Here is a 25,740-nt window from a genome sequence, read left to right on the forward strand (position 1 = left end):
CAGGCTTAACAAAAGACTCAGGCGACAAACTTGTTTCGAGGAGCGACGCGCCTGCACACATGTTGTTCGAACCATCAGGCAACTGCAGCTCAAACCTAACATACTGACACAGTTAAGCGAGTGTGCGTGAGTATGTGTGTGTGTGTGTGTGTGTGAGGTGTAATTTACTGGCGATTTACTGGGCCATAACTCAATTAACAATGAGATGTCCAACTGAAGTTTGAGTGGAAATCGCTTTGGTTTCGAGCACTTGACTCGCTTGGGCTGTTTGTTTTGGCCATCGGCTTACACACACACACACACACACACACTGGCATAAATGCGCGACAAGCGCGGTTTGAGCCGTGTTCGAGCGGCAACCGCAGCGCCAATGCTGTTCGTTTTGTTGTTGTCTTTGGCTAGTTGTGCACCTTATTTTTTTGTTTTTGCTTTTCCGTTTGCTTTTGTTTTGTTTGTTTTTTGCTTTTTGTTTTTGGTTTTGGGGACAAGCTATAAACCGTGGCAAGATCGTCGTTGCGTTCAGTTGGTAAAAGTGAAGCGTTGCGTGCGGTTGTCTCTCTCCACACACCATAAAACAATTACAAGTACATCATTTTTCATTCTCGTTCAGCAAGCAAACATCGCTGACTCGTTTGTGGTGTTAACATCGTAAATACATATTGTACAAGGTGATTATCTACGCACATCCTTTAGGGATAAACTAAAAAACTGTTGAAATTTTAAAGAAACCAGCCAGAATTGTGTCTTACCCAACTTTGTGTAGTGGATTTTTGAGTGCAAATTTTGAAAACTGAAGCTCTCTGTAGATGGTTGCCAAATAGGCTTAGTTAAGAAATGTAAAACCTTCGCTACTCGGTGTCAAATTGGAATGCTTCGCTGATTTCCTCAAAAAAATAAAGATATATTAGGTCTTTTTAAAAAATAAATAGATTTAAGTGTTAAAAACAGTATTAGACCTGTTTTAATGTAGAAATTCTTTTCTGTGTGCATATGAATAATTAAATTTTCAAATATATAAAAGTCTGGAACTTCCAAATAAAACCCCAAGCTGAAATATAGCTGAAGATTCCGCACACATTTTAGAGATCGATTTTCGAGGATTTGTACGTGCTGGGTGGAACAACAATATAAGTTTTCAATACTAAATCCGATTAGTCACATAGCATCTATATAGAATAGTGATCCGATTCCGCGTAATACGGATCTAGGCTATAAATGTAGTTTTAGAACTGAGAGACTAGCTTGTGTTGAAACTGATAGATGAGGTGTGAGAAATTTCCCTAATAACTCGTCATTCTGATTCTTCTGGATAAATACATATAATCTGAGTAGATAAAATTCCTAAATGACAATAAATGCAAAGGTATTTTATGGCGTTTATTCTTGTTAAATAGAATTTTAGCCCAAAAGAAATCATTATGAATGTTTCAAAATAAACACTCAGCCATGCATTCGAATGCAAAATATGTGCAGTATATAAAGTACAGATATATTCGATTTTATTTCTATGAAAATAAAACACAATTAGTCGTATATAATATTTCTCGATCCTGAACTTGTTCCAAAATTCTTTGATTCTCTGCATAAAAAAAATATTGACTTATGAAATGCATCTTAACAGTTACACGTATCAAAATGTTAAGATAAAAAGGGATTGTTTTCTTATTCAAACCAAAAACAATATAAGTAGTCAATTTTAGCCTTGTTTCAGTGGCCCTTCTATTAGAACTCAGAGCTTTAGTTTTTCATCAGATAGGTGCAGTATAAATACAGATGCATTTAAGCAGATACTTGAGGTTCCATATTTGCCGAGGTGCTTATCTAGTTGCAATTAAGCATGCCCTAGTTTTTGTTAAAACGCTTCTGTGCGAGAACAGCCCACACCCATTCACTCACATACATGCACACCCCCGACTGCGCGTGTGTATGTGTGTGTGTGTGTGTGTGTGTGTGTGTGTGTGGCTACCAAATTACATGCATTCAAGCAGAAGATTGCGCAATATGTTTTGTATTTGGCCGCCTCAGTGCAAATGAGCGGAAAATCTAATTTTCCAGCCGCATGCAAATTTTGTTTTATTTTTGTTTTATTTTTTTTTTATTAGTTTTTCGTATGTTTTTTGCAATATGCCAAAATGTCAGGCTACGGTCATGAGCTAACTGCTACTGCAGCTTGGAGGTCGTAAACATAAAACATGCTCATAATGCTTTATGGGGTTGAGGCATATGAACGGCAACCAGATAACAAAAATGCATTTAACATTCTTTTGGGTCTTGTTTTTATTGTGCCAAAGCAGCTGCTGATCAGCAAATTACACAGCTGATGAGCAAGTTTTGGGCATCGTGACCATATAAATGCAGGCAATCTCCAGAAGAGCTGTCTGCCAAAGACAACTGCAATAAAATTCCTCTGAAGAAATCGCAAGTCACGTCTCCAGCAACTGGCAACTGGCAACTGGCAACTGGCAACTGGCAACTGCAAATTCAAGGCTGCCGAATTGACAACAAATAATTTATTTTTGATTCAGCGCGAAAGTCGCAAAACAATCCGCATTGATCTGCCAACAGACACCCAGAGGAAAGTTAACTAAAGCCCCCGCTTGGAATTCTGTATGTAATTTAAGCGGTATATATACAATTGGGACTGTGACAAATGTGTTAAGACCCTGTGCAGACGCTGACAAATTGCATTTAACAATTTGGCTCAAATGCAAAAGCCAGTCATGATCATTAACTTGGCCAGTTAACTTGTACCAGTCATCATCATCATCAGCTCAAAGATTGCAGCTATGACTTTAAATTGTTCGCTCTTTGGTTTACTTGATTTTTGTACCATTTTTCGTGTCTACCTTTCTCTAAGCACAGCTCAGACAGTACTCGCCCACAAGCCAACAAAAAAAAAAAAAACATTTATTCAATTCATTAGCGTTGCGTCAAGTTTCGTAGTTTGTCATTTGCGGCCAAAAATGGGTAGCCAAAAGATTAAGTACTGGCGTTCAGGAGACGCATCTTCACATCGTTCGTATCTTTTTATAGATGTGCACACACATCTTTATGTCATGACCAAAAACTGAAAATATTTTCACTATCATTTCGTCGCATTGTTATTGTTATTTATTTTTTTTGTTGTTGTTGTACTTTTTGCCAGTTACAGGCCTACAAAAATAAAAAACCTGAACCTGTAGCTGTAGCTGTAGCTGTAGCTGTGCCCGTTGAGCAGTAAAAGTAACGCACCTTGCTGACCAACCCGACAGCTCCTTTGCTGGCTGCTGCTTCATCTGTCCCACTGTCCCACTGTGGTGCTGTCCAGGTGTCTGCTTGTCTGGGACGATCGCAAACTTGCTCGCAACTGGCAGACTTTCTTCCACAGTCTGTCCAGTTTTTCTACATATTATTTGCGCGACTTTGTTTACCAGAAAACCTCTTACGCTTCTACCACATACCTCGTACCGCGTACCAGGTACCTGATACCTGTTGAGGCAATTAAATGCCGCAGCCGTTGCATCCGCGTGCAACTTTCTTAACAGTTAACAGCGCATCCTGCTTTGCTTAACAGCAGCCCTTTAGACGCTCCAACGCCTCGAACTCTTGAACCCCATTACAATTGTTGCAACATTGCCACAGTCCGTTCTCTCGAAGCATGCTTCTAATTGACATTAACAAACGCAAACAGAACAAACCAACATACTTAACTAGACACACAAAGGCTTGTCGCAGACCTACTTTTGGCCAAGAGCCGCCCAGTTGTTGCCTCCGCAAGCAACTAGTTGTTGTTGCCAGTCGCTTTAGTTAGTGTAGAAGTTGTTGCCAGTTGTTTGTGGTTGGCAAATCCGTCTTCTTTATAATTGCTGTCATCGGTGCATCATGTTTAGAAAAACTCGTCTCAACGCTGCGTTCTACATACGAGCATTAGCCAAACAAAACGAACGAGCTAAACAACAAAACAAAACCAACTGCCTTATAGCCAACTGATTTCTCTGGCAAATTAAATGAGTTGAAATTATCTGCTTTTCTATTGATTTCCAATTGACAGAAAGCGTTCATACAGAATCTAACGTATAACTTATTAATTTAGTTTTGGTTGTTGGCAACTTTGTTGGCTTTTGAAATCCCATATATTTCAGGTTCTTGCAAAATCAGATAAAATTGTATATTACATTAACGTTCGTATGAGTCCCAATGCAATTTCTGGCATATCCAACAATATTTTCTTCCGATTTATATAAACTTTGTCCTTCAACTTAATATTTTCAATATCTGCCTATTCCAATTATATATTATTGATAATTAATTATTGATACAATATGTGGAATCAGAAATATTATCATTCATATCTAATCAGTATCAAATATCAAAGTGTATCTTTAACTTTTAAATGTTTTAGTTCGCATCTAAAGTATTGCACTGTAATCGCGAACTTTTTATTAAAAATTAAGTAATACATAATTAAAATCCTTAGCCTTAAGCTCTTATTAATTGAATTCTCTTGACAGCCATGGAAATAATTAATTTTCTGTGTACCAAGATCTTTAATGTGCACATTGGCTTAAAGTATTAGCTGAAAATTCAATTATAGGAAAACATTTGAAGACCGCTGCAAATTGTTAAAATTTTCAAGATTTTCACACACTCTTGTGTTTTATGGCATTTCATGATTCGACAGCTAAAATTGTGTAAAATGTATAAACAAGATAAAATCAAAAATTTCTGGTTTATTGACGCATTAAAAACTCGTGATACATAAATAAAAATTGTAGTCAAATATAAAAAAGGAAATACGTAAAATTACACAAGTGTGAAAACCAGTTGCGATTAGATGATATTAAAGATTTGACTGCAAAAAGTGCATAAGCCGGAGATTAATTGTCGTATGCAGAAAGGGGGTATGCTGGTAATGGAAGGAGGGGGGAATGCAGCTAGGAATGCAGCTGCATGGACAGGCCAAATGTTAAGGCAGATGCCACATGGCCAGGCATGGAATAAATTATTAAACGTACACAAAGCCGCAGACAAATATTGGAATGCTGCACAGATGTGCACGTTAATAGCGAAAAATAGGCAAAATTTGTAAACATTTAATTTGTTGTCTTTTAATTTTATTTGGCTATTGAGCACGCTTTGAAGGTTGAATTGTTTTATGCTTTGTTTTCTTGCCATTTTTATAAGGTATTAAGTGGCATTTAAGTTGTAGAGCTCCTCGCTTATTAGTCATAATGTTTATACACATGGTGTTAGCTATATCAAATGCCTTTCTCCCAAAAACTGATCCACGCAATTAACAAGTGCCTCAAAATACAAAAATTAAAATATTCAACGAAATGCTTTGAACAGTAATTGCATAACAATTCATCAGCGTTAACAAAATTCAAAAAAACAATTGGCCACTTCAAATACCAGTAAAGAGCCCGCAATTGTATTCGAATTTGGTTTTTGTTTATTCGATTTGTGTTTTTTTTTTTTTTTTTTTTTTGTGTTGCTTTAGGCCTTTCGTCTTACCCACGACAATTAGCTCGACAAGAAATAGACAATGCACATAGGAAGAGCAAATGAGGCAACGGAAATTTAAATTACAAAATTTACAAGCCGTGAAAAAGTGAGATATAATAAAAACATGCACAACAAAATATCTGACAATTGCGCGTGGCACAAATTGGTAAAAAATTAAAAAAAAAAAACCAAAAAGCAAAACAAAACCAAAGTCGTTAGCGCTGTTATCAGACGGAAGAGTCAAGTTGGACAGTTGAATATTCAGCCAACTGTGTGTGTGTGTGTTATATATGGCCCAACAACAATTAACAACAAAAACAACAACAACAACAAGTATAGAGCAATACAACTTTCTCCAAGAAAACAAATTGTTTGGTATGCAACGCCAGACTCTGAGTGAAGAGCTAGAAACTGTCGGGTATCGGGTATGGCATGTGCCCTGCCCCAGAGTTAGCCCTGGTCTCAGTTCTCTTGTAGCACAGTGTTTGCTGTTGGCTTAGGTCAGTTATTTTCTTCTTTGAAGCTTGGGCTTGGCAACCAGGCAATTGGGTAAAGGTCAAGAGTTTATGCGGGCACAAATTGTTGAAATTGTTGGCAACAGACAAAACTTAATAACGCTCTTGCTTTGCTTTAAATGTTTATTTAAGTGAAGAGCACTTTGATTTATGGATTACTATACGATTTTTTAATTTAAACTTTTCTTTAGACTGGAAATGCCCGACTGCTAGATTCTGCGCTCCCATTTATAAAAGTAGCCTCATCTCTCAGTGAAATATAAAAATAAATAAAAAACTGTATATATATATTTTTAAAATTTATTTATGTTATTTGCGAGGCAGTGAAAAGTTACTAAAAATGTAGAAACATGAAAAATCTAAGAACTATTAAAGTTTTCCCAAGTTTACTTTAGTTTTGACTATTTGTAATTATTCACAGCATGCTTTATATTTATTTATAGCCATATTTAAACTCTGGCATTGTGATCCATGCTTTCTTGAGAAACTATTAAAACTTTGAACTTTCGAGGTGCATTTGACTTATTGCATAGCTTTAAGCCAGGCTTTAAATCATTGCATCTTCTTTAACCCATTAATAAATGCAAAAACTTATCTTTCCGGATTTAATTGCAATAAACATATTTATATAAGCCCATCGACAGCTGCAATTTTGTTTGAGTCTGAGCCACAGCTGCCATCAATAGACCATAAAATTTGCATATTAATTTGCTGGGTTTTAGCCATAACTTATAATAGATAAAAGCATAAAACAATAAACTAATTTGCATGCACAGTTATTAAAGCGTTAATCCAGCTTAGAGATTGTTGTCAAGCTGAATATGCTCGGGGAATTCTCATGATTACGAAACAGGGCTGATTGAGGGGGTCGCTGAGCAAGGCCGTTGCCGAACCTATTACGAATTGAAATAGAAAAAAGAAAAACTACTCAATTAGGCGAATGGAAATCAAACTGTGCGAATTGACAATTGTCAGCGACAAATTCCATATACAAACCGAACAAAGCGCACAGTCAAAATCGCTCAAAATCGATAGAATCGAGCCGAGTGACCGATCGAATATTTCCAATCACTGATTTTGCATAAAAAGATGTCGACTCATCCGAGCGGAAATGGGTTGGGCACCTTTTGGGCGATGGGTCAATCGGCAATTCTCAAAAAAAAAAAAAAAGACAACTAGCATATCTGAACAGCAAAACAGTTTCAATTTGCGCTTAATCGAAACAACTTTTGATTTTTTTTTACACTTGCAGCAATTTTTAGATTTAAACCGAACCACGCCCACTTGAAAATGTTTGTGCTGCGCACATTGCTGCTGCTGGCGGTGAGCGCCACCGTGGCTCTGGCCCAGCGTCGTCTGGCGCTGCCGGATCCGCGCAGCTGCGCCAATCGTGTGCGGCATGCCACCTACCGGGATGCCCGAGGCGTCTCGCATTCATACTTCTTCAGCTGGGAGCATGCGCCGACGCGCAGCCTGGAGGTGGACTGGTTGGATGCGCGCAACATTTGCCGGCGGCACTGCATGGATGCCGTCTCGCTGGAGACGCCCCAGGAGAATGACTTTGTGAAGCAGCGCATCGCGCGTGGCAATGTGCGTTACATCTGGACGTCGGGCAGAAAGTGCAATTTCGCTGGCTGCGATCGGCCCGATCTGCAGCCGCCCAATGAGAACGGCTGGTTCTGGTCCGGCTCTGGCGGCAAGATTGGACCCACATCGCAGCGCAATACCGGCGACTGGTCGCACACGGGCGGCTACAACCAACCGCAGCCGGATAACCGCGAGGCTGCCCAGGGCAACGACGAGAGCTGCCTTTCCATTCTGAACAACTTCTACAACGATGGCATCAAGTGGCACGACGTCGCCTGCCATCACATCAAGCCCTTCGTCTGCGAGGATTCCGATGAGCTGCTCAATTTTGTGCGCTCCCGAAATCCCAATGTGCGCTTGTAAATCTAAAATAAAACTTAAAATAAGCTTATAAAAAATGATAAACAGGAAACACAAGAAATATTTATCTAGCATTAAACGGGGCAGCCTGATTGATTGTCTGATTGACTGATTGATCAGATGCTTGCCCAGCGCTTTTGGCCAATTCCGTTCATGTTTTTTTTTTATGGTTTTGTTTACTACAAATTCTAAAAGCAAAAATTTGAATAACACATCCAACGACGATTCGCGCAACAAAAAAAAAAACAAAAACAAAATTGTTAAATAATTTTAAAAAATTGTTAATAAAAATACAACTTGAAGCGATTTTACAAAGTATCCTGTTTCGGAGCATAATCGACGATTTCAGTTTCATCCTGCAATCCGGTGGCTACTTTGGCTAGAGAATTGTGTACATTCATTTGCAAATAAATCTCTTTACTATTTCTCTCTCTTCGTCTTTAGAGAGAATTTCATAAATATGTTTTGACATAAAAATGTTAATAATTGTAGATTTGTAAGTAAAATATTTTGTATATGAACTATTCTGATGCCTCTGAAGTGCAGTTTTATTGATAATCTTCCCAGAAAAAACCCGAAAGTCGATCCATCCAAGCTGAGCTTTCGAAGTAAAATGAAAAGCTGTCACATAGATGGCGCCACAATGGTGGGGCTGCTCTTTTTAATAAATTTTCAAATATCTTTTCACATTTCAGCTCTGTTGTTGGGATTGTTCAGTTGAGCCACAGCCGGAACACTAGGATGCCTTAGTTTTTAAATCGAACAGTTTCCATAGCAACTTTTGAATTTTTGATCATTTGAAACAAATACATTATTTCTTAACACTCATACAGTTTTACACATTAAAGTACAAATAATAAATTATTAGATTGTTTACCACCTAGATACAATTACAGCTATTCAAACCCATTTTCAGTTACGTTTCGGGCCTAGTCATGCAGTCCAATAAAATGGGAAACAGAAGCGAAAGGAAGCAGGAACTACCGTGCAAATCTATGCCAAATCTTTATATAGAGCCCGACGGTGAGGGCGAATCTTCGCTTAACCCGTACGCCTTGGAGTTTATTCCATCGTATCTAAAGGGCGGTAAAAATGATAATAATAAAAAGAATTTGAGTTGCCAAAAGAAACAGTTGAAAACAGAGGCAACATCTACGACCACGCTGGCTCAGCGTGAATTTGTGGGCGATGCATCCTATTTGCAGGCCCAGAGGCAGCTATTCGAGCTATTGCATCAACTGGGAGACAAGTTTATGCCATTAAAGGCGATCAAGTTGAGTCTGGCCCCGGATGGCCAGGGTATCAATGTTCAGTTTAAGGGAGAGCATGGTGTGACTGGTAAGCAGATGCTGGACGAAAGTCTTTGCCAGAACTCGGCGCTTCATTTGGAAATAAGCGACCGCTCCTTCATGCCAAGAAGGCTGCCCAATGTGTTGGCCGCCAATTTTATGGTCCGCATGGGCGATGTTCTCAACGATAAAATGGAGTGGAATGAAGAGTGTTCAAGCCGTCCGGCATTCGACCAACAGTCAGCTAGCAAGCAATTAATTGAGACCAAGCCTTTAATAGAGAGCAAACCCATGCCGGAGATCAAGCGCAAGTCCTGCTCAGTTTCTGCCAGCAAGGACATGCATAATGTTCATCAAATAATTGCCACCACAACAGCGGCAAGGGAAACATTGCCAAAGAAGCAGCAGCCAGAACCTCTCCATCTGAATGGCGTTCGTACCACGCTTGCTAGACCAAGCATTGTTAGCAAAGTGCACCATTGTGTCAACACTGGCAATTGGAACAGTTTGCCGACAGGCCGTTCCAAAACGGAGACGCGTCAAAAAATAGTGAACATTAAGCAAGAACCCAAATACGAGTATGTGCTCTGCGACTATATTTCTTTAAACAATTCGTTTTGAGCTCGAGAAATAGTATAATTATTATTTAATGCATAGCATATTGGATATAAGTAGTTATATCAACACTAGCCAGGGATCAAGCCCGGATCCTAGTTATCCGTAGATGTCTGGCATTCTACTGAAAAAGACTCGGATCTAAAAATCCTACTTTTGGTTAATTAAAAAATAATATTTTTTTTAATCTTCAATATTAAGACTTTATATAAATTGATTTTTCTAATTTATTTTTCCAATCACAAACCAATCATACCATTTTCCTGCACTCAGAAAAAAATCGAATAAGGGTATCCACACGCCCCGACAAAGCCTAGGACAGATCATAAAGAAAGGCCTGACGACTGGTGCCCAGAAATTCGCCCCACGGAGCACGTACACTTCCCAAATGCGCCAGTCACAGGTGCAAAAGGTAAGCCAGGTTAATATGATAAATATTGCTGCCGATGAGAACAATCATTAATCATTCTCAATATTTGCAGCGTATGAGTCTCTTGAAAGCGACTAACAATTAGAACTTGACTGAAATTTAATATAACTATGTACAATATATGCACATAGCTAAGGGAGACTAAGGGAACTAAGGACCAGTAAAATAATTCTTTTAATTTTACAGAACAGTCTTTGCGATGTTTAGTTCTTTAAACTAATGAAATATCGCAGCGTAGAAGAATTAAAATTTTAATTTGCCAATTCTGCTTAACACTAAAACAGGACAAATAAAGGGAGAACAAATTATACTCATTTTGTTTAACAAATATTTTATTTAGTACATTATTGGATTTCACTAGAAAATGCATGTAAATATATATTCATGTTTAATTGTATCATAGTTGTTTAAATACTTTGGTAAGTTCTGTTGCTTCTGGAACTTAAATCTAGGCATATCGTAAGTTTACAAATAATTGCTTTAGGTATAAGAGCTACATAACCATCGATAATGTTGCAATTGAGAAATATGTCCAATCTAAACGTGCATATTCTCTTTTGGGACAAAATTTGATTTAGATTTAAATATTTAATTCACATGCGCACATGCTATAAATAGTTTTGCAGCTCTGTTAGGTAAAGTGTTTTTTATAATTTCATTATCAAACAATTTGTAAGTTGAAGACACAAAGCTAGCAGATTTTATCTAATAAGGGACGCATTGAGTGTTAAACAGGAAGTAAGTTTAGGAATTTAAATTTATATCAGGTTTTTTTTAGTCATGCTTCACACTGGAAATATCGTACGTGTAACAATAAATTATGCGTAAAATACACAAAAAAAAAAAAAAAAAATAAAATAAAATAAAAATGAAATAAAAAATCAATAAAAATAATGTACATTCAAAATTAAGTTCTTAGATGTATATACAAATATGAATTTACTTAAAATTTAACAACAATTAAATAATTCGTTATGCTAATCGGGTTTATGAATTAACAAGTGTTTCTCATGTGTACTGGAACTTGGTCAACTGGTGGAAACATTAGTTACAATTTCGTTTATCGTGTGGTGGATGTGTGCGTGTTCGTATATATTGTATATCGTATATATAGTATACTGCTATATGCTGTATTGTTTGTGTGGGATTTATATGTGGCATTTGCTGGTGTTTGCATGGACTTTAATAAACGGCAAAACCAAAACCTAAAACAGAAAACAAAAATTTGAATTAAATGCGTGAATTGGCTGGCTTTTCGGTAGGGTTTAAGCAATTAGTACAGCTAATTACGTTTTTTTTTTTTAAGTATATCAATTGCTTAATAAGATTAGTTTTGTTTAGTGATGGCCAAATACCTGGGCGTTAGTCATATGTATGCGTGCGTTTAGCCGTTAGATGAGAGACACAAACCAAGGTATGGGGCGAATTTCAGAGTTTACCTGCCACAACAACAACGACAACATCAAACATCAAAGGTCAAAGATCAAAGATCAAACATCATTACAAAGGAACACCAAACAAGTTAAAAGCTACAATTTATGCTTCTACGTTGCTTTTGTTAAAACCGTTTTTAGTAGCTGTGCGTAGTATGTGTGTATTTTGGTATTGGTATTGGTATTGGTATTGGTATTGGTATTGGTATTGGTTGGTATTTGTTTTAACTGTTTTTGTTTTTGTTTGGTTTTGAACTTAAGCTGTACTTGAGTTATGTGAGGCCCCACTGATCGCATTGAATAAAGCCATGCTATTGCGCTGGGCGGCTGTGTCGGCATCATCGCTAAGCGGCTGGAATGACTCATCTTGGAGTAACTCACTGAGCGCTTGACAAAGCTTCTCGTAGTTCTCCTTGAGCACATGATGATACTCCTTCTGATCGGCACTGATCATGCGCTCGTTTACACACAGTGCCTTGTGACAGACACCAATAAAGTCTCTGTATGAGAAATTGTATTTGGATCAATGGTTACTTTTCATTAAGCTGTTGCCTACCGGAACACATCCTTCAGATCCTCAACGCGATCCAGCGAAAAGTTTTTGATCACCTTAGCGTCCAGGAAGGCGTGCGCATAGGCCAATGGACCTGCGTTCACGGTAACTGCCACGCTGCCCTGCAGGCGCAGCTGCAACTTCTTGACATCCGCCGGGGGCAAAATAATTTCCTCCAGCTCTGAAACCTTTGATTGCATCTCATCGATGGCCACCTCTATGGGACTCAGCTCGATAATCTCACGCGATTTGACGGGTATACGTTTGAGCACGTACGGAAACGAATATTGAGCTGCAAACAGAAAAAAGCTCAATTAACTGATCGTTGATCTAAGTAAATGCTTCGTTTCGACTCACTCTTAATGACCGTTTTGCGTTTCCATTGCTCCTCAACGCTGCCACGCGCTGCGCCGGATTTGGTAAAGGGCGTTTCATACATGAATGTGTCCACATCATGATTCTGTTCGAACTCATTCAGACGCTGATCGAGCTCGTCTTTGGTGAAGAAGGGTATCACATGGGTGACTTGTATGTAGGCTAGTTTCGCATCCAATTCGTCAACTTTTACCTGGAAGCGATGAAAAAGAGCATTATTTAAATCTCTTAATAATTTATATAGTCGAGCAATAGAAACTGAAACTGTCCGTGAAAACGAGGGACAGATGGCGTTCATCTCTTTCTTTACGATCTTGCTAACAAATATCAAAAAATATGAGCAACAGATGGCGCACATCAGAATGCCAGGTATGAAAATTATGAAGAAGTATGTAGTTCTGCTAAATATAAATTTATATTACTGTTAATGTTCACAATTTTATTATCAAGCTAATAGATTAATATTGTTGCACACAGAAAACAAATATTTAACTTTATATGAATATGATAACTTGCAAGAAAACAGAAAGTGTTTTGCATGTACTATAAATTAATAGTAAATAATATATGTTATACAGATTTTTAATAAAATAAATTTGAGTATTTCCTAGTTAATGTTTCTCCAGACGAGATTTTCTTACGTAATTTAATTATACGAATAAAAAGATGCTTCTGAAAATTATATTAGCATTGTTAAACAGTAGTACGGCATTGGAATTAAAAATGACTCGAATAGTACGCAACGAAGTACTACTCGAAAGTTAATTCCTAGACGAAATGGAAACGAATTGAACAGTCTCGATCATAGTTGCTTGGAATGTTGGAGCTACAGATGGCGTTTGGGCATCATAGCAGCATTTGTGTTTCGGCTTACTTCAGCATCACTATATATTCAATCGTTTCAAATGTATATATCACTAAAATACCCTTGTTATAACTAAATAGCACCGTACAAATAGTAAATTGTTTGTAACCCAACGGAGTGCACCAGTACCAAATTACATTTAGAGTTAACATTTTAGTATAGCCATCAGTCAAGCAGTTAGCGGTTAACATGGACATTGGCAATGAGATGCACCAACAGTTCATAAAGGACTTTATCCAGTCTCTGCAGGCGGGCAGCGAGGACAGCAACAGCAATAGCAACAGCAACATTTGCATGCAGAGCAACAGCCGGAGCCTGAGCGACTCTTCACTGAATCCCAATGCGGCTGAGTTTGTGCCATCCTACATGAAGAGCAGCGATGCTGACGATGATGAGGAGCCACATCAGTATCAGCGGCAGGAACAAAAGCCATCGGCCAGTTCTTCAACAACTCTGGTGGAAAATACACTGAACCGCATCCAGCGCCAGCTTTATAATCTGATGAATCAGCTGGGTAACCAGAACTTGCCGCTAACACAAATTCGATTCACTCTGGCACCCAATGGACAGGGCATCAATGTGCAATTCATGGCGCTGGACAGCGGCAAGCGACAAACGTTGAATAAGCATCTTTGTAATTCGGCCGCTTTTCGCCTGGAGGTCGGTGATGTTGCAGAGCAAAGCAATCGACCTGGCCATTCCCTGGCTGCACAGTTCCTGAGTCGCATGGGCAACGTTCTGAACGACAAGAGCGACAAGTTGCCGTCGATATGTCCCAAGTGCACGGCCTTGCCGAAAAAGCGCAGCTTCACCGAACTGGAGATAGACCGTCAGATCGAGGACATTAAGGCGTTCGAGAAGTTGATTAATGAGGATGCCGGCGCACGCTATCAGGACGCATTTAAACAGCTCTGCCAGAAACTGGGCCTAAGCACAAACGGCGGCCAGGCGTTGGATTTTGAGTCCACAGAAACTACTCCGCTGGCGATTAACGAGATCAATAATGAGGAACTTGACGACAGTGAAGTGCCATTTAATGAAGATGAGCTGTCCACTTTGGAATGGGATCCGTATATCCCGGAATTAACGACAATGAAGGTTTATGGATACTCGGCTCCGAGTGCCACCGATGTGCACGCGAACGATCAGGGAGATCATCAAAAGGTGCACCAAGAGCAGCTATCGCTGAAAGAAGATTATGGGCTGGATGCGCCAACACCAGCTATGTCAACAACCACAGCTCCTGTGTCCACAGTCTATCCAAAGCTGTACAAGGTGAATCAGGTAAAATGGACCAGTTCGCCGGGGCCAGGGCCGCGCAAAACCGGCACCCACAAGGAGAAGGAGAGCAAAATACAGCGATGGCGCTACAGTTCACCAGCAGCAGTAGCAACAGCAACAACACCAACATCAGCAGCAACACCATCAGTAAGCGCTACATCAACAACAGTAACAGCAGCATCAGCAGCAGCAACAAATGCCGTAGCAATAGTTAATTCAGCAGGAAGTGCCATAGGATCGGCGGCTAAGAAGTCGCCGGAGCGTGGCCATCTAAACGGCAATAGGATCAAGCGTGCATATCAGTGCACAATGCAGCCAAAAACTGGTAATGCGGGCAACTTGCCCGAGGTGACGGCCAGTCAAATAGCCAAGCCAAGCTCAAACTACAAGCAGGAGCCGCGTTCACACATCGTCATGCCCAAGCAGCAGCTAGACCAGGTCCATGTGTAAGTCTCAATGATGCAGCTGTGCGTATTGCCACGTTAATAAACTGTCTGTCGTCTTTCAGTAACAAGTTAAATAAGGCAGCTACCTTGAGCCGCGCAGCCGGCATAGGGTCAGGCCAGGGCACCAAGCATAGTCCTGCAGGAGGAGCTCAGCGAATTGTGGCGCCACGTAGCACCCATGCATCCCAAATGCGACAGTCCGAGGTGAAGCGCGTAAGTGCATCGTCGCATATACTCCCAAATTAATACATCTATATGAATATTAAAATCCCATTTCAGCGTCTGAACCTGATGCGAGGTGACAACGATACCGATGTCCAGTTCAATGAGTATCTGTTCAAATGAGCTAGTCGTAAAAATTGTTACATAATTGTGTTGTTTTTAACAGCATATGTCACTGGCATAACAGTCTTCTTCTTCTACTTATCAAATATGTTGCGAATCTGCAGAAGCAGCTTAATTTCTATCAACCAGTTAGTTTGTTAGTCCTGCCGAACTAGTTCTCTCCCTATATATACATATATATATTCATTTATATGTATATATCAAGCACCCACTATATATTTTTTACTTAGCTGAGCTTAAGCTGCGAATTCAATAAGATTGTTAAGCATTCAACAGGCAATGATTGTGTTGTTATAAAAAATCAAATTTTCGTTTTTTATTTCTGTAAGCCCAATAAATATGTAGCAAATGAAGCCTATATTTTATATTGTATTCAATATTATATTATTTTGTTGGCCTGGCATTTAAACCAGGATCCTTCTATTTAACTTTTTGATCTTTCATTTAAAAATCAAGAATTCCGGAAATTAATTATTATATTATAAACAAAAGTAACTAAACGAATCTAAAGTAAGCCCAACCCCAAGATGTAAAGGAAGTTCCATTTCCATTGGCGGAACTTGAGTAAAAAATTGTTTTTTTCATTTAAACTTACAGCTTTTATAGATTTCCATAGGTGGAAATATGTATCATGTCAAATTCAAGTTCAACAAAAATGTATTGGGTGATTTCCGTTCTCTAAAACCGTATTAAATTTCTTGAGAAAAACGACAATTCCAATATCGCCAATCCTGAATGCAAATGCTGATCAAAAATATCTTACTTAATGGATCTTTTCTAGTACACAAAAAATATGCCTGAACGTAGTTAAATATTTTAAACCAAGTCAAGAACAACATCTTTAAACAACACTTCGAATCCGGTTGTCAATAATTATAGAGATTTAAATAATTTTGAATTCCTACATACCGGCGATGAATCCATGATGAGTTTGACGACATCGGCACCAAACTTTTCCTTATATTGTTTGGCCAAACGATCCGAGATTTCGCTAAGCGATGTCAACTTTGGCTCCTTGTACACAAACTCAATGGCGTGATCCTCCTCAAAGTACATCTGAAAACATATTATTTAAATAGGTTAAAGGCTTTTAACTGGTCCTTTGGATGACGTCCACTTACCATGCCATAGAAGACAACCCGATAGAAGCGGCCCAACATGCGCTTGCCGGAACGATTCACCTCGACAATTTTATTGTAGGCCTGGGTGAGATGCTCATAGCTTTGGGCCAGTTCAATAAAGTTGCGCGCACGCTCGTAGATGGGCAGGATGAGCTTGTAGAGTTCGCCGAGGCACTCGAAACGCTCGGCACGATCGAGGAAGTCGGCACATTGCTTGAGCTGCTCCAGCAGCATTTGCTCTGTGTACTGTGAGTCCTGGGCGCCCGCATCCAGCTTCAGGCCCTGCTCGTCCAGTGGAATGTTGCGCGATATCTTGCCAAATGCTGTTGACGACCAGCTGAGCGTGCAGCCGCCGCGCAGGCGCAGATATTCGCACATGAGCGCCGCAATATGGAGATGACAGCAGGCGGCCTCCGAGAGATTGCCATTCTGCTCGTGATTGCGCGCCATGGTCACCAGCCAAGTGTGTCGCAGCTCCGGTGTCGAGGCATACGAGTTGGCCAGCGAGTATTGCAGTTCGAGCAGCCGTTCCGGGTCCATGTGATGGGCCTGCATTTGCGCCGTCGCCATCAGCACTGTGCGCACGCGTCGCGTCAGATCCTTGACTTCCAGGGGAAAGCCCGTGCCCTTCATGGCCTTGTCGCTGTTGGCATAGCTGTTGATAATAGACAAGCTCTCCTGGAAACGGGCATTGTTCAGGCCAATCACATTGCCAATCATCTGCGACACCGAGATGATGACCTGCAGATGGACGCGGGTGAGTGCCTTGCGGCCGCTAAACTCAAAGTTGCTGCGCATCAGTAGATACAGAACGGCGCAGGATTCATGGCGTATGTCCACCAGCCGGCTGTCGCAGGCCTTGAGCAGCTCATAGACCATCTGGCCACAGAGCATGGCATTGCCCTTGAACAGGGCCATCGAATAGTTGTTGATGAAGGCGCGCAGGGCGGCGAACACGTGCTTGGACAGACGCTCCGACTGGCCCAGCTGCAGGAAGCGCAAATAGACACGCGCCAGCTTGGGCAGCACAAGACTCTCCGCCAGCAGCTGTCGGAACTGCAGCACATAGAGTCCCAGGCAGTCCAGTATTATCATGCCCACCTCCGTGGCTAGATTGGACTCGTAAAGCGCCTGCTGGGATCTGGCCGACAGGTCCATATCCTCCAGCAGATGCTCTCGCGTCTGGGTGAGAGTGCCAGTGTTTGGTTCTTGGCTGCCGTTCTCCAGCACAGGCGGTGTGCTGCGTGCGGGCAGTGTGTGTGCCTTGGTAGGCCTCTGGAGGCGTGCATCACTGGCTAGCACAACATTCTTCTTACCCACATAGCGGAACTGCAGCAGGCACAGATCCAAAATTGACAGGAACTGCAGTGTCTCCGTCTCGTTGCAGTTCTGCCACCAGGCGACCATTTGATCCTGCGACAGATGCTTCACAATGAACAGGAAGCCAAGCAGCAGGTCCTTGCTCTCCGCCGCACTGAACTTATCGCAGCGTGCCAGGACTTGTGCATGCGTCACGCTCACCGACCGATTGTGGCCATTTCGCAACGCCACATCCGTTTCGCCATTCGTGTAAGCTCCAATTGTTGTCGTGTCCTGCGAGTGCTAGTGCGAAGGAAAATGAAAATTTAGGTCAATCGTTCTCTGAAATAAGGGGCTTGTGTTCACATAATGTGAAGCAATCAAATCAAAAGTGCACTAAAAACTATTTTATGTCTTCGGTGAGAGATCGTATTAACCTAAGAGACAAAGAATAGTAGAATCAGCTCAACCCTGGATGTTTTTTGGCCTGCTACACAGGCTCTCAGTGAACTTTTGAACAAGGAGTTTAGGATAGTGATTACAATAATCTCTTTCTGCGACTTTTCTAGACATTAGAGCGTGATTGCCTTACTTAAACTACAAACATGAGCATTTTTTTCCACTTAGGAGCCAATTGCGCCAAAAATAAATAAAGATGTTACTTACGCCAGAATCGGAATTCGAGTTGAGCGACAGATTGGAGATGCCATTGCCAATGGCTGTGCCAGCAATCGCAGCCAAGTAGTTATGATCCTTAATGTGCATGGAGGTGCGACAGGGACTCGCCTGATCGGTGTGAAGGGTGAGCCGGTTTTTAGATCTGGGCGTCGAGGTCAGCGAGCTAAAGGTTGACGAGTCCTTGCTGAAAACATAGCTGCTGGAACAGCTGAGACGCTTCGTATAGGACGCGGAGTCCGCATAGACATGCCCGTTGGGCGTGCAGCCGCCGGAGTCGGAGAGATCATCGATGCGATGCAGGTTGTCCATGACAATGCCCAGCCAGGGCACATACAGAAGCGCGATGCGGCACAGTTGGCCGCGCTGCTGATAGCGTGCATCCAGCTCATGCTTGGCTAGCAGATCCTTGAAGATGGACAGCGCATGGCGACGCACATGACCGATCTCGTTCAGGCTGCTCTTCAGCTCCTGCAGCAGCAGACCGGAGAGGAAATGCTGGCGACAAAACTGCTCCGAGAGCGTGAAATGCTGCAACAGCTCCGGCGGCCGATTCTTGGGGTTCAGCACAAACGGCAGATTGAGCGGCACATAGTGCTCGTGCTGGCAAATCTCTTGCAGAAAATTGAACTTATACTCGTGCAGCACGCGCGGATTGCCAGGCGCAAACTGCTCCATGTAGAAGCGAATCAGCTTGAACACAAATCCACGATCCATGTAGCTGAGACATTGACGTACAAAACGCGCCAGCGAACGGTTCAGCAGCTGCGTTTCTTCGCCGAGATCCTCGTAGCGGGTGGTTATATACGGCACCAGCGCCTTGATCAATTGCTCAACACGATCCGCATACTCCTTGGGAAAGCGTTCGTTGCGCAGCATGCGTATGCGACCCGTGGCCAACAGGTGCTGAGCCATGCTCTTCACAATCAGATCGAAGAATATCGCGGAGTAGCGCATGAACTTGTTCACTATGAGAAAGTCCGTGTTGTTGGGATTGAGCAGGTAGGGCAGATGGCGGCACAGTTCGCCGTGAACCGTGCGCAATCGTGCCGTCTGCTGACTGTAGTAAGGAGCATGGAACACGTATTTGACATAGGCGGCCAACAGCTCTGTGCGCTTCGCCTCATCGCTGATCTGATGAATGATGTTCGTCAGCAGTCGGATGACATTCAGGCCAATCTCCTCGGACTGGGTGTGCACCAGCAGCGTGAACAACTCGTTGAGCAGCGTGGGCAGAAAGTTGATCAGGGAACGCATGTCGATGGCATGCGCCGCCTTCAGGATTTTGCATGTCTCCGTCTCGGCGGGCAGGGCGCCAGTCTTGCCGCCCTCCAGCAGCCGTTCGCAGTGGGCGAAAAAGTTATGCAGATGCTGATCCGACGTTAGCACCGTGGAGTCCAGACGCAGGCCAACGCTATAGAGAGCACGCTGATTGTCGATCCATTGAATGTCCGGGCCGCAGTTCTGCTGAGAAATTGAAAGGGTTTGTAGGCGGCCATGGGAAGGGATGGAGTGACGGATGCGTTTGGCGGATGCGGTGCATAAAGAGAATGTGTGGAAAAGAGAACACAGAGAGCGGGTTTTCGGTTAGGCAAGCAGCAAGGTATGGATATGGATCAAAAAAACACAAAACGTTGCATGAGTCGATGATTGGCAGCAGGCAGCGACAACAGCAGCAGCAAAAACTTACCCCCTTGCCCCAGCCCAGCGGCTGGATCGACAGATAGCCCACGGGCAACGTTGCAGCTACGGGCAACATCTGCTCCTCCAAGCAGATGCGATTCTTCTGCAGCAATGGTAGCCAGGCATAGCCAATGGGCGTCTCGAACGATGCATGTGCATCACGTTTCTTGCTCAGATTACACGACACGTGATAGAAGGAGAAGAGCAAGTGATGCTCCGGAAAGAGGCCCAGCGGCAGGCGCAGTTTAATTTCCTCGTACCAAGTGGGCGTCACATTATGATGCAGCACCGGGCAGGCAATCTGCGAGACCAACAAATCCTGACCTGGACGACCATAGATGCACTGCAAGCCAGAGAAAATGGTATTAGCAAAAGCTTGTAAAGGAAAGTTTAGAAGAGGAGCACTATTTTATTTCTGATAATGTAGTATTAGTAAAGATTAGATTACCTTCAGGGGTTTACTGTACTCGCCATCGCCATCTCTTAGCTCAACGACGACCGTAATGTTCCGAGCCCGTGAGAACAACTTTTGGCTATCGAACTGCAGGCTCAGGGGATACACATAAAGATGATTACAGAAATTAGTATAGGGATACGCATCGCGCTCAGTTTGGCTCTGAAACTCTGAGAGTTCCAAGGTGAGCGGCTGCTTGGCGGAGGCACTGAAAGTGGACAAAGGCGCCAGGGATTTACTCAAGCCGCACGGGGCCGTCTGGTCCAGCAGCTGCACCTGCAGCCTCATATAGCCCGGTATGATGTTCAACTTGCTAAGCTTCTCTGGCTTGCGATAGTCGGCCAGCAGCTTGAGCAGCTCCTCATCACGCAGCTTGGCCAGCTCCTGACGATAGATGGTATTAAACTCGAATATGCACTGCGACTCTACGTCCAGTTCATGGCTGTAGGCCTTGAACAGAGGTCGGGCGGCCCACGCAAATGGCTGGCGATAGTGTCCAATGTGCTGGGCACAGCTCTTGGCCGCCTTGTGCACCTTCTGTCCCAACTTGGCATCACGTGCGGCCTTTAGATACGGCTCGGCCGCCTGTGCAATGCTGCTCTGCAGCACTTTCTCGATGCGCAGCACCAGATAGATGTCCGCATGCGGCGCACTCACCGACAACATGCACTGGCGCAGCTGCTGGAACTGCTGGCGCGGACAGCGCAACAGCTCTGAGGAGACGCCATCAAATAGTGAATGTGGCGCCTGGGCAGCATTGCGCTCATCGCTCTCCGCGCGCCTGGGTATGCCACAGCCCGCCACAGAGGCGGGCACTGGGGTGTTGGGCAGCATCTGAGCTGCCGCCGGCTCGTTGATGTTGAAGTAGAAGCTCTCGCTAAGTTTGCGCCCGGCCTTCGCATCGTACAGCGCTAAACTTGTAATGTAGGGCTCCACCTGACACAACTGTTCACCGCCTGCACCATCCGCCAAATCAACTGGCTGGCACTGTAGTCGAAAGCGCAAGGATTGACAGGTGAGCAGGACGCGTGTGCCAAAGTGTTCGCGATATTGCTCCACATTGTCATTGGTCACAGCCTTGCCGTGGCTCTGATAGCAGGCGAAGAGGCGGCGACGCTGCTCGCGACGCGCCTGCGCAATAGAGTGATCCGTCTCGCGTCCGTATTTCATCAGCTGTGGATGAAGTGACTGATCCAGGCCTTTGAGTGTACCAAACGTGGGCGGCTCCATGGCCGGCGGCTGCAGCTGCGGCGTGGGCGTCGCATTGGCAGCCGGCTGACGTTCCAGCGATGCATTGCGCTTCTCTTCCTGCGCCTTGTTCTGTGCCAGCACTGAGGACAGTTTGGTTAGCCAATCCTTAAAGTCCTGCTCGTTCTCAGCGGCCAGGGTAAAGGATTTGTGGCCAGCTGTCATGCGCAGCTCAAAACAGAAGCGACCACGTTTGGGATTCTGTGCAGAAAAATTTGTATTAGTTGAGATCAGTTTGACTGGAGTTGATATATGGAACTCACCTGCACTACTTCCGTGCAAAAATCCATGACAATGGTGGCCTTGGCCTCGCCCTGTTTCTCATCCTTGTGCAATTCGAGCATGTAGGTGCCATCGATCTCCTGGCGCAGATAGCAATAGCGACGCTTAAAAGACTTGTTGCCAATGTTGGCGAACATGCGATCCGAGGCCGAATCGGGCCCCTTCAACAGATAACCCTGCTTGGTAATCGTATCCGCCTGGGAGCGCGTCATTTGCTCATCAATGCGATCCTGATCGGCATCGATTTCGTACAGCTCCTCCAGCAATTCCTCGGCGGGTGATGTGCTATGGACATAACGTCAGCAGGGAAATTCCATTAAATTACAAAGACACTCACCTGGGCAGATCGTGACAGTTGCCACCATACGCACTGTATTTGTAGTGGATAAGATGATTCTTGGCACGATACGTGTACAGCGCTTGGCGTGTGAAGCGCGTGCACTCGGCACGCGTACCCAGCGTAGTTGCGTCTGTTGCATCCTCGCCAGCTGCTGTCTCCTCCTCCGCATATTCATCTACCTCCTCGGGCTGTGCCAAATGCGAACGCAATGTGCTGGAGGACAACGCCGATTCATAAGAGGACTCCTGCGATGTCTTTCGACTCGCCGAGCCATTGGAACACTGCGAACTCTTGCGCGACAATTGACCATTGCCGTTGGACAGGCTGGTATTGCTGCTGTGCCCATTATGGAGACTGCCATTCGACTGCAGGCTGCTCTGCCGGCTCACCTGACTGTGACCATTGCTGCCCAGCACCACGGAGCCATGCAGTGGACACACGATTGCCTCATTGGGTGGCTCAAAGCGATCCGCCACCGATTTGACATTTGTGCGCTGCTTACGCGGCATGACAATCTCCTGCAATAAATGTGTCACTCAGTTGCAATAAATGAATACATCACAAAAACTGTCAGGTAATAAAGAAGACCTTGTCAAGGTAACCTTGACACCAGTCTAACCTATTCCCCATCAGAAACAAACAAAACTAGTCTATTAATATCAAAGCAGAATTGGTTTATAGTAATTAAGTCGCAAATGGAAATATCGCATTACCATATTATACGTCATAACAAATGCAAAACAATTTTTATTCTAAACAAGAAAACGCACTATCTTCGGCACGTCGAATATTTAATACCCTTTTAGAATATTAGCTTACGATTTTTGTCGATGTGTGCGTAGAATAAAGAAGCTTTCATTTGTCAATATTGCATATTGAAAAGTAAATATAATATATATACTTTATATTGTCGGAGATGTCGCCTTCTTGCATTACTCATATCAAGACAAAATACGTAAGAGCAATGTAGTCGATCGTGCCCGACTGCATAATCCCCTCTACGCCTTAAATTCTTAAAAAACAAAAAAGGAAGTCCTATTTATAGATAGATCATTGTACACAGATTTAGTTGTTTCTTCTAAGTGCGCCACATTATTGGAAATTTAATGTTAAATAATTTATACTTAATGGGGCCTCCTTCTACCTCCTTCTTCTACTGTTACACAGATATGCACAAAATGAATAATCCCTTGTTTACCCATGTTCAATGGGTATTGTGATAATATTACAGCATGTAGAGTATAAATATATAAGCCTGACCTATTTGCCTATATGCTTATATGGCCTTCGGCTATGTTATTCTGCTTTAAGTAAGCTGTATTAATTACAATAATGAGCACACTTTCTTAATATTGCAACCTTTTTCTAATCAGGAATGAAAATAATAATGTAAATGTTTGAGTTCTACCTAATGCTCTTTCCTGAAAAAGAGAAGCTATACCGCCATAATGCACATATGTGAGTATTATACAGCTCAGTTGTGCTACTCTGTGATTTATGACGCCGCATTTGATTCCGGGTCGATTGAGAGTAAGAGTTTTATGAATAGCAATTGAAATGAATAAATTATTTGTTCTGGCTTTTAGGCTTTTTACCACGAAACTTACCGAGACATCGTCCGCTGGATAGATAAGCAGCTCCCGCTGCGGATCATTTTGTATGAGTGTTTTATTTTTGGCTATAAAGGCTTCAAAGTCGACCGGCTCCACGACGAGTGGCTTGCTCTGCAAGTAGAGAGGGTGAGACGATATTTTGGTTAGATATTTGCTAATTTATGTGTGCCACTTGTAAAAGCAAAAGCGCGTTTATAAATACATTTCTCCCCCAATAACCAAATACCCATGTCCATACCCCAGCCCCATTTCCATTTCCAGTTTCATGCAGCGCCCGACGAGCTTATTGAATTTGGGCACGGCATAAATTTTTGGATACTTTTCCTAAAGTCAACCCCCTCGCCCCCACACATGAAATGTTTAGACCTTGACCGCATTACACAGCGGATGTCGACGTCTCCGTTTGCCGTCCACTGTTTGATATTGTTGTGTCTGGCCGCGGGTGCAACTTCTCATGATGTGTTTGTTCCATGTTCCATCGATGTCGGCGTGGGCTGAGCCATTGGCATAAACAAATCTATTTTGTTCAGGCATTTGCCATTTTGCAATGCCCCGCAGCTAATTGAACAGATTTTTTTTTGCGCTCTTGAGTTTTAGATTGTGGCCACGATGACACCATGAAGGTGCGCCTTCAGACGGTGGACAAGTGGGCAGGCAGCAGGGGATATTAAGTGACCCAACCCTTTATGACATGGCGCCAGGCTGAAAGGTTAAAGTGTCATTTCCGGTGTCGCTTCTCATTTTACGTGAACCCTGAGCCTGGGCTTGGCTCGTTTTTCATTTAATGAGGGTAATGGGAGCAACCTGTGATAACTGCGTAGATGTGCAACAATAAGGAAAGGTTTGTCAAAGGTTGTAGCAAACATTAAAAGGGGTTGGACTGCGCACAGGCCATATACCTAATAGCGATTGTCTTAGGTCAGAAGATAGCTTTTGCTATGAGTGAAACTAAGTTTTATTATTAAGTCATACGAATGCATGTTTTTATTGTGTTATTCATAAGACGAAAATATTCAATAGGAAAGAAATCGTTATCTATTTTTGTTCCCAGTAGTAAACCAAATTTATGGCCAGAGTTTAGTGAAATCAGCAAAAAGTATTTAAATTTTATACAATTCAAAATTAACAAAAACTAAATGCCAGACTTTTAGCTATTAACAGCTTTATGAAGCTAGCATAAATTTTAAAAATTTGCATATGATAAAATTCATTTTGTGCTTTTAATTTCGCATTTTTAACAACTCGTTTATTGGCGAACTTTAGCTGGCGACAAGCCTATAAGCCAGCCCATTGGATCGTGTTGCTTATAGGCAGCGCAGCCTGTACGTCTCAATGTCAATGCACTTGTCGCCTGGTCGCGCTGATTGCCTGTCACATGTGGAAAGCATTTACTTCATAGGCTCAAGTCGCATCTGCTCTCTCCTTCACTCGAACACTTGCCCCTCTC

General features: G+C 42.7%; 4 protein-coding genes across 21 annotated transcripts in view; 3 read left to right on the top strand and 1 right to left on the bottom strand.

Moving 5' to 3' along the window:
• Positions 1–523: 523 nt before the first annotated feature.
• Positions 524–8,242, top strand: LOC6628362 (uncharacterized). Its single transcript, XM_002052515.4, has 2 exons — positions 524–668; positions 7,252–8,242. Exon 2 carries the CDS (start codon positions 7,290–7,292, stop codon positions 7,947–7,949), a length of 660 nt encoding a protein of 219 aa, XP_002052551.1. The 5' UTR covers positions 524–668; positions 7,252–7,289; the 3' UTR covers positions 7,950–8,242.
• Positions 8,243–8,681: 439 nt separating this feature from the next.
• On the top strand, positions 8,682–10,608 carry LOC6628361 (uncharacterized). Of its 2 annotated transcripts, none has more exons than XM_032438719.2 (3): positions 8,682–9,813; positions 10,124–10,271; positions 10,333–10,608. In XM_032438719.2, the coding sequence occupies exons 1-3, from the start codon at positions 8,882–8,884 to the stop codon at positions 10,363–10,365; spliced, it is 1,113 nt and encodes a 370-aa protein (XP_032294610.1). In that variant the 5' UTR covers positions 8,682–8,881; the 3' UTR covers positions 10,366–10,608. The 2 variants fall into 2 exon arrangements, with proteins under 2 accessions (XP_032294610.1, XP_002052550.2); XM_002052514.4 differs by having other exon boundaries at positions 8,690–9,813; positions 10,124–10,262.
• Positions 10,595–25,740, bottom strand: part of Ziz (dedicator of cytokinesis protein Ziz) — a 30,062-nt gene continuing 14,916 nt past the window's right edge. For 2 of the 17 annotated variants that reach the window (XM_032438716.2, XM_032438713.2), the window contains 12 exons: positions 24,288–24,404; positions 22,678–23,198; positions 22,322–22,625; positions 20,805–22,259; positions 20,364–20,699; positions 18,665–20,137; positions 16,700–18,301; positions 16,488–16,634; positions 12,624–12,834; positions 12,270–12,558; positions 11,981–12,213; positions 10,595–11,485 (listed from right to left, as the gene is read on the bottom strand). In XM_032438716.2, coding sequence (XP_032294607.1) covers positions 11,463–11,485; positions 11,981–12,213; positions 12,270–12,558; positions 12,624–12,834; positions 16,488–16,634; positions 16,700–18,301; positions 18,665–20,137; positions 20,364–20,699; positions 20,805–22,259; positions 22,322–22,625; positions 22,678–23,198; positions 24,288–24,404 — 6,711 coding nt within the window. In that variant the 3' untranslated portion in view covers positions 10,595–11,462. Of the gene's footprint in view, positions 12,214–12,269; positions 12,559–12,623; positions 12,835–16,487; positions 16,635–16,699; positions 18,302–18,664; positions 20,141–20,363; positions 20,700–20,804; positions 22,260–22,321; positions 22,626–22,677; positions 23,199–24,287; positions 24,405–25,740 lie in introns of all 17 variants that reach the window. The other 15 variants (XM_015172981.3, XM_032438712.2, XM_015172983.3 and 12 more) reach the window with 11 other exon arrangements.
• Positions 13,459–15,950, top strand: LOC6628359 (uncharacterized). Its single transcript, XM_032438718.2, has 3 exons — positions 13,459–15,233; positions 15,296–15,446; positions 15,513–15,950. Exons 1-3 carry the CDS (start codon positions 13,696–13,698, stop codon positions 15,576–15,578), a joined length of 1,755 nt encoding a protein of 584 aa, XP_032294609.1. The 5' UTR covers positions 13,459–13,695; the 3' UTR covers positions 15,579–15,950.

The sequence above is a fragment of the Drosophila virilis genome, chromosome 4 (assembly GCF_030788295.1).
Source record: "Drosophila virilis strain 15010-1051.87 chromosome 4, Dvir_AGI_RSII-ME, whole genome shotgun sequence".
NCBI classification, from domain to species: Eukaryota; Metazoa; Arthropoda; class Insecta; order Diptera; family Drosophilidae; genus Drosophila; species Drosophila virilis.

Coding starts and splice junctions, on each gene's coding strand:
- LOC6628362 (XM_002052515.4), top strand. CDS start 7,290: ATGTTTGTGCTGCGCACATTGCTGCTGCTGGCGGTGAGCGCCACCGTG.
- LOC6628361 (XM_032438719.2), top strand. CDS start 8,882: ATGCAGTCCAATAAAATGGGAAACAGAAGCGAAAGGAAGCAGGAACTA. Junction 9,814..10,123: donor AAGCAAGAACCCAAATACGA/GTATGTGCTCTG, acceptor TCCTGCACTCAG/AAAAAAATCGAATAAGGGTA. Junction 10,272..10,332: donor AGGTGCAAAAGGTAAGCCAG/GTTAATATGATA, acceptor CAATATTTGCAG/CGTATGAGTCTCTTGAAAGC.
- LOC6628359 (XM_032438718.2), top strand. CDS start 13,696: ATGGACATTGGCAATGAGATGCACCAACAGTTCATAAAGGACTTTATC. Junction 15,234..15,295: donor CAGCTAGACCAGGTCCATGT/GTAAGTCTCAAT, acceptor GTCGTCTTTCAG/TAACAAGTTAAATAAGGCAG. Junction 15,447..15,512: donor GACAGTCCGAGGTGAAGCGC/GTAAGTGCATCG, acceptor ATCCCATTTCAG/CGTCTGAACCTGATGCGAGG.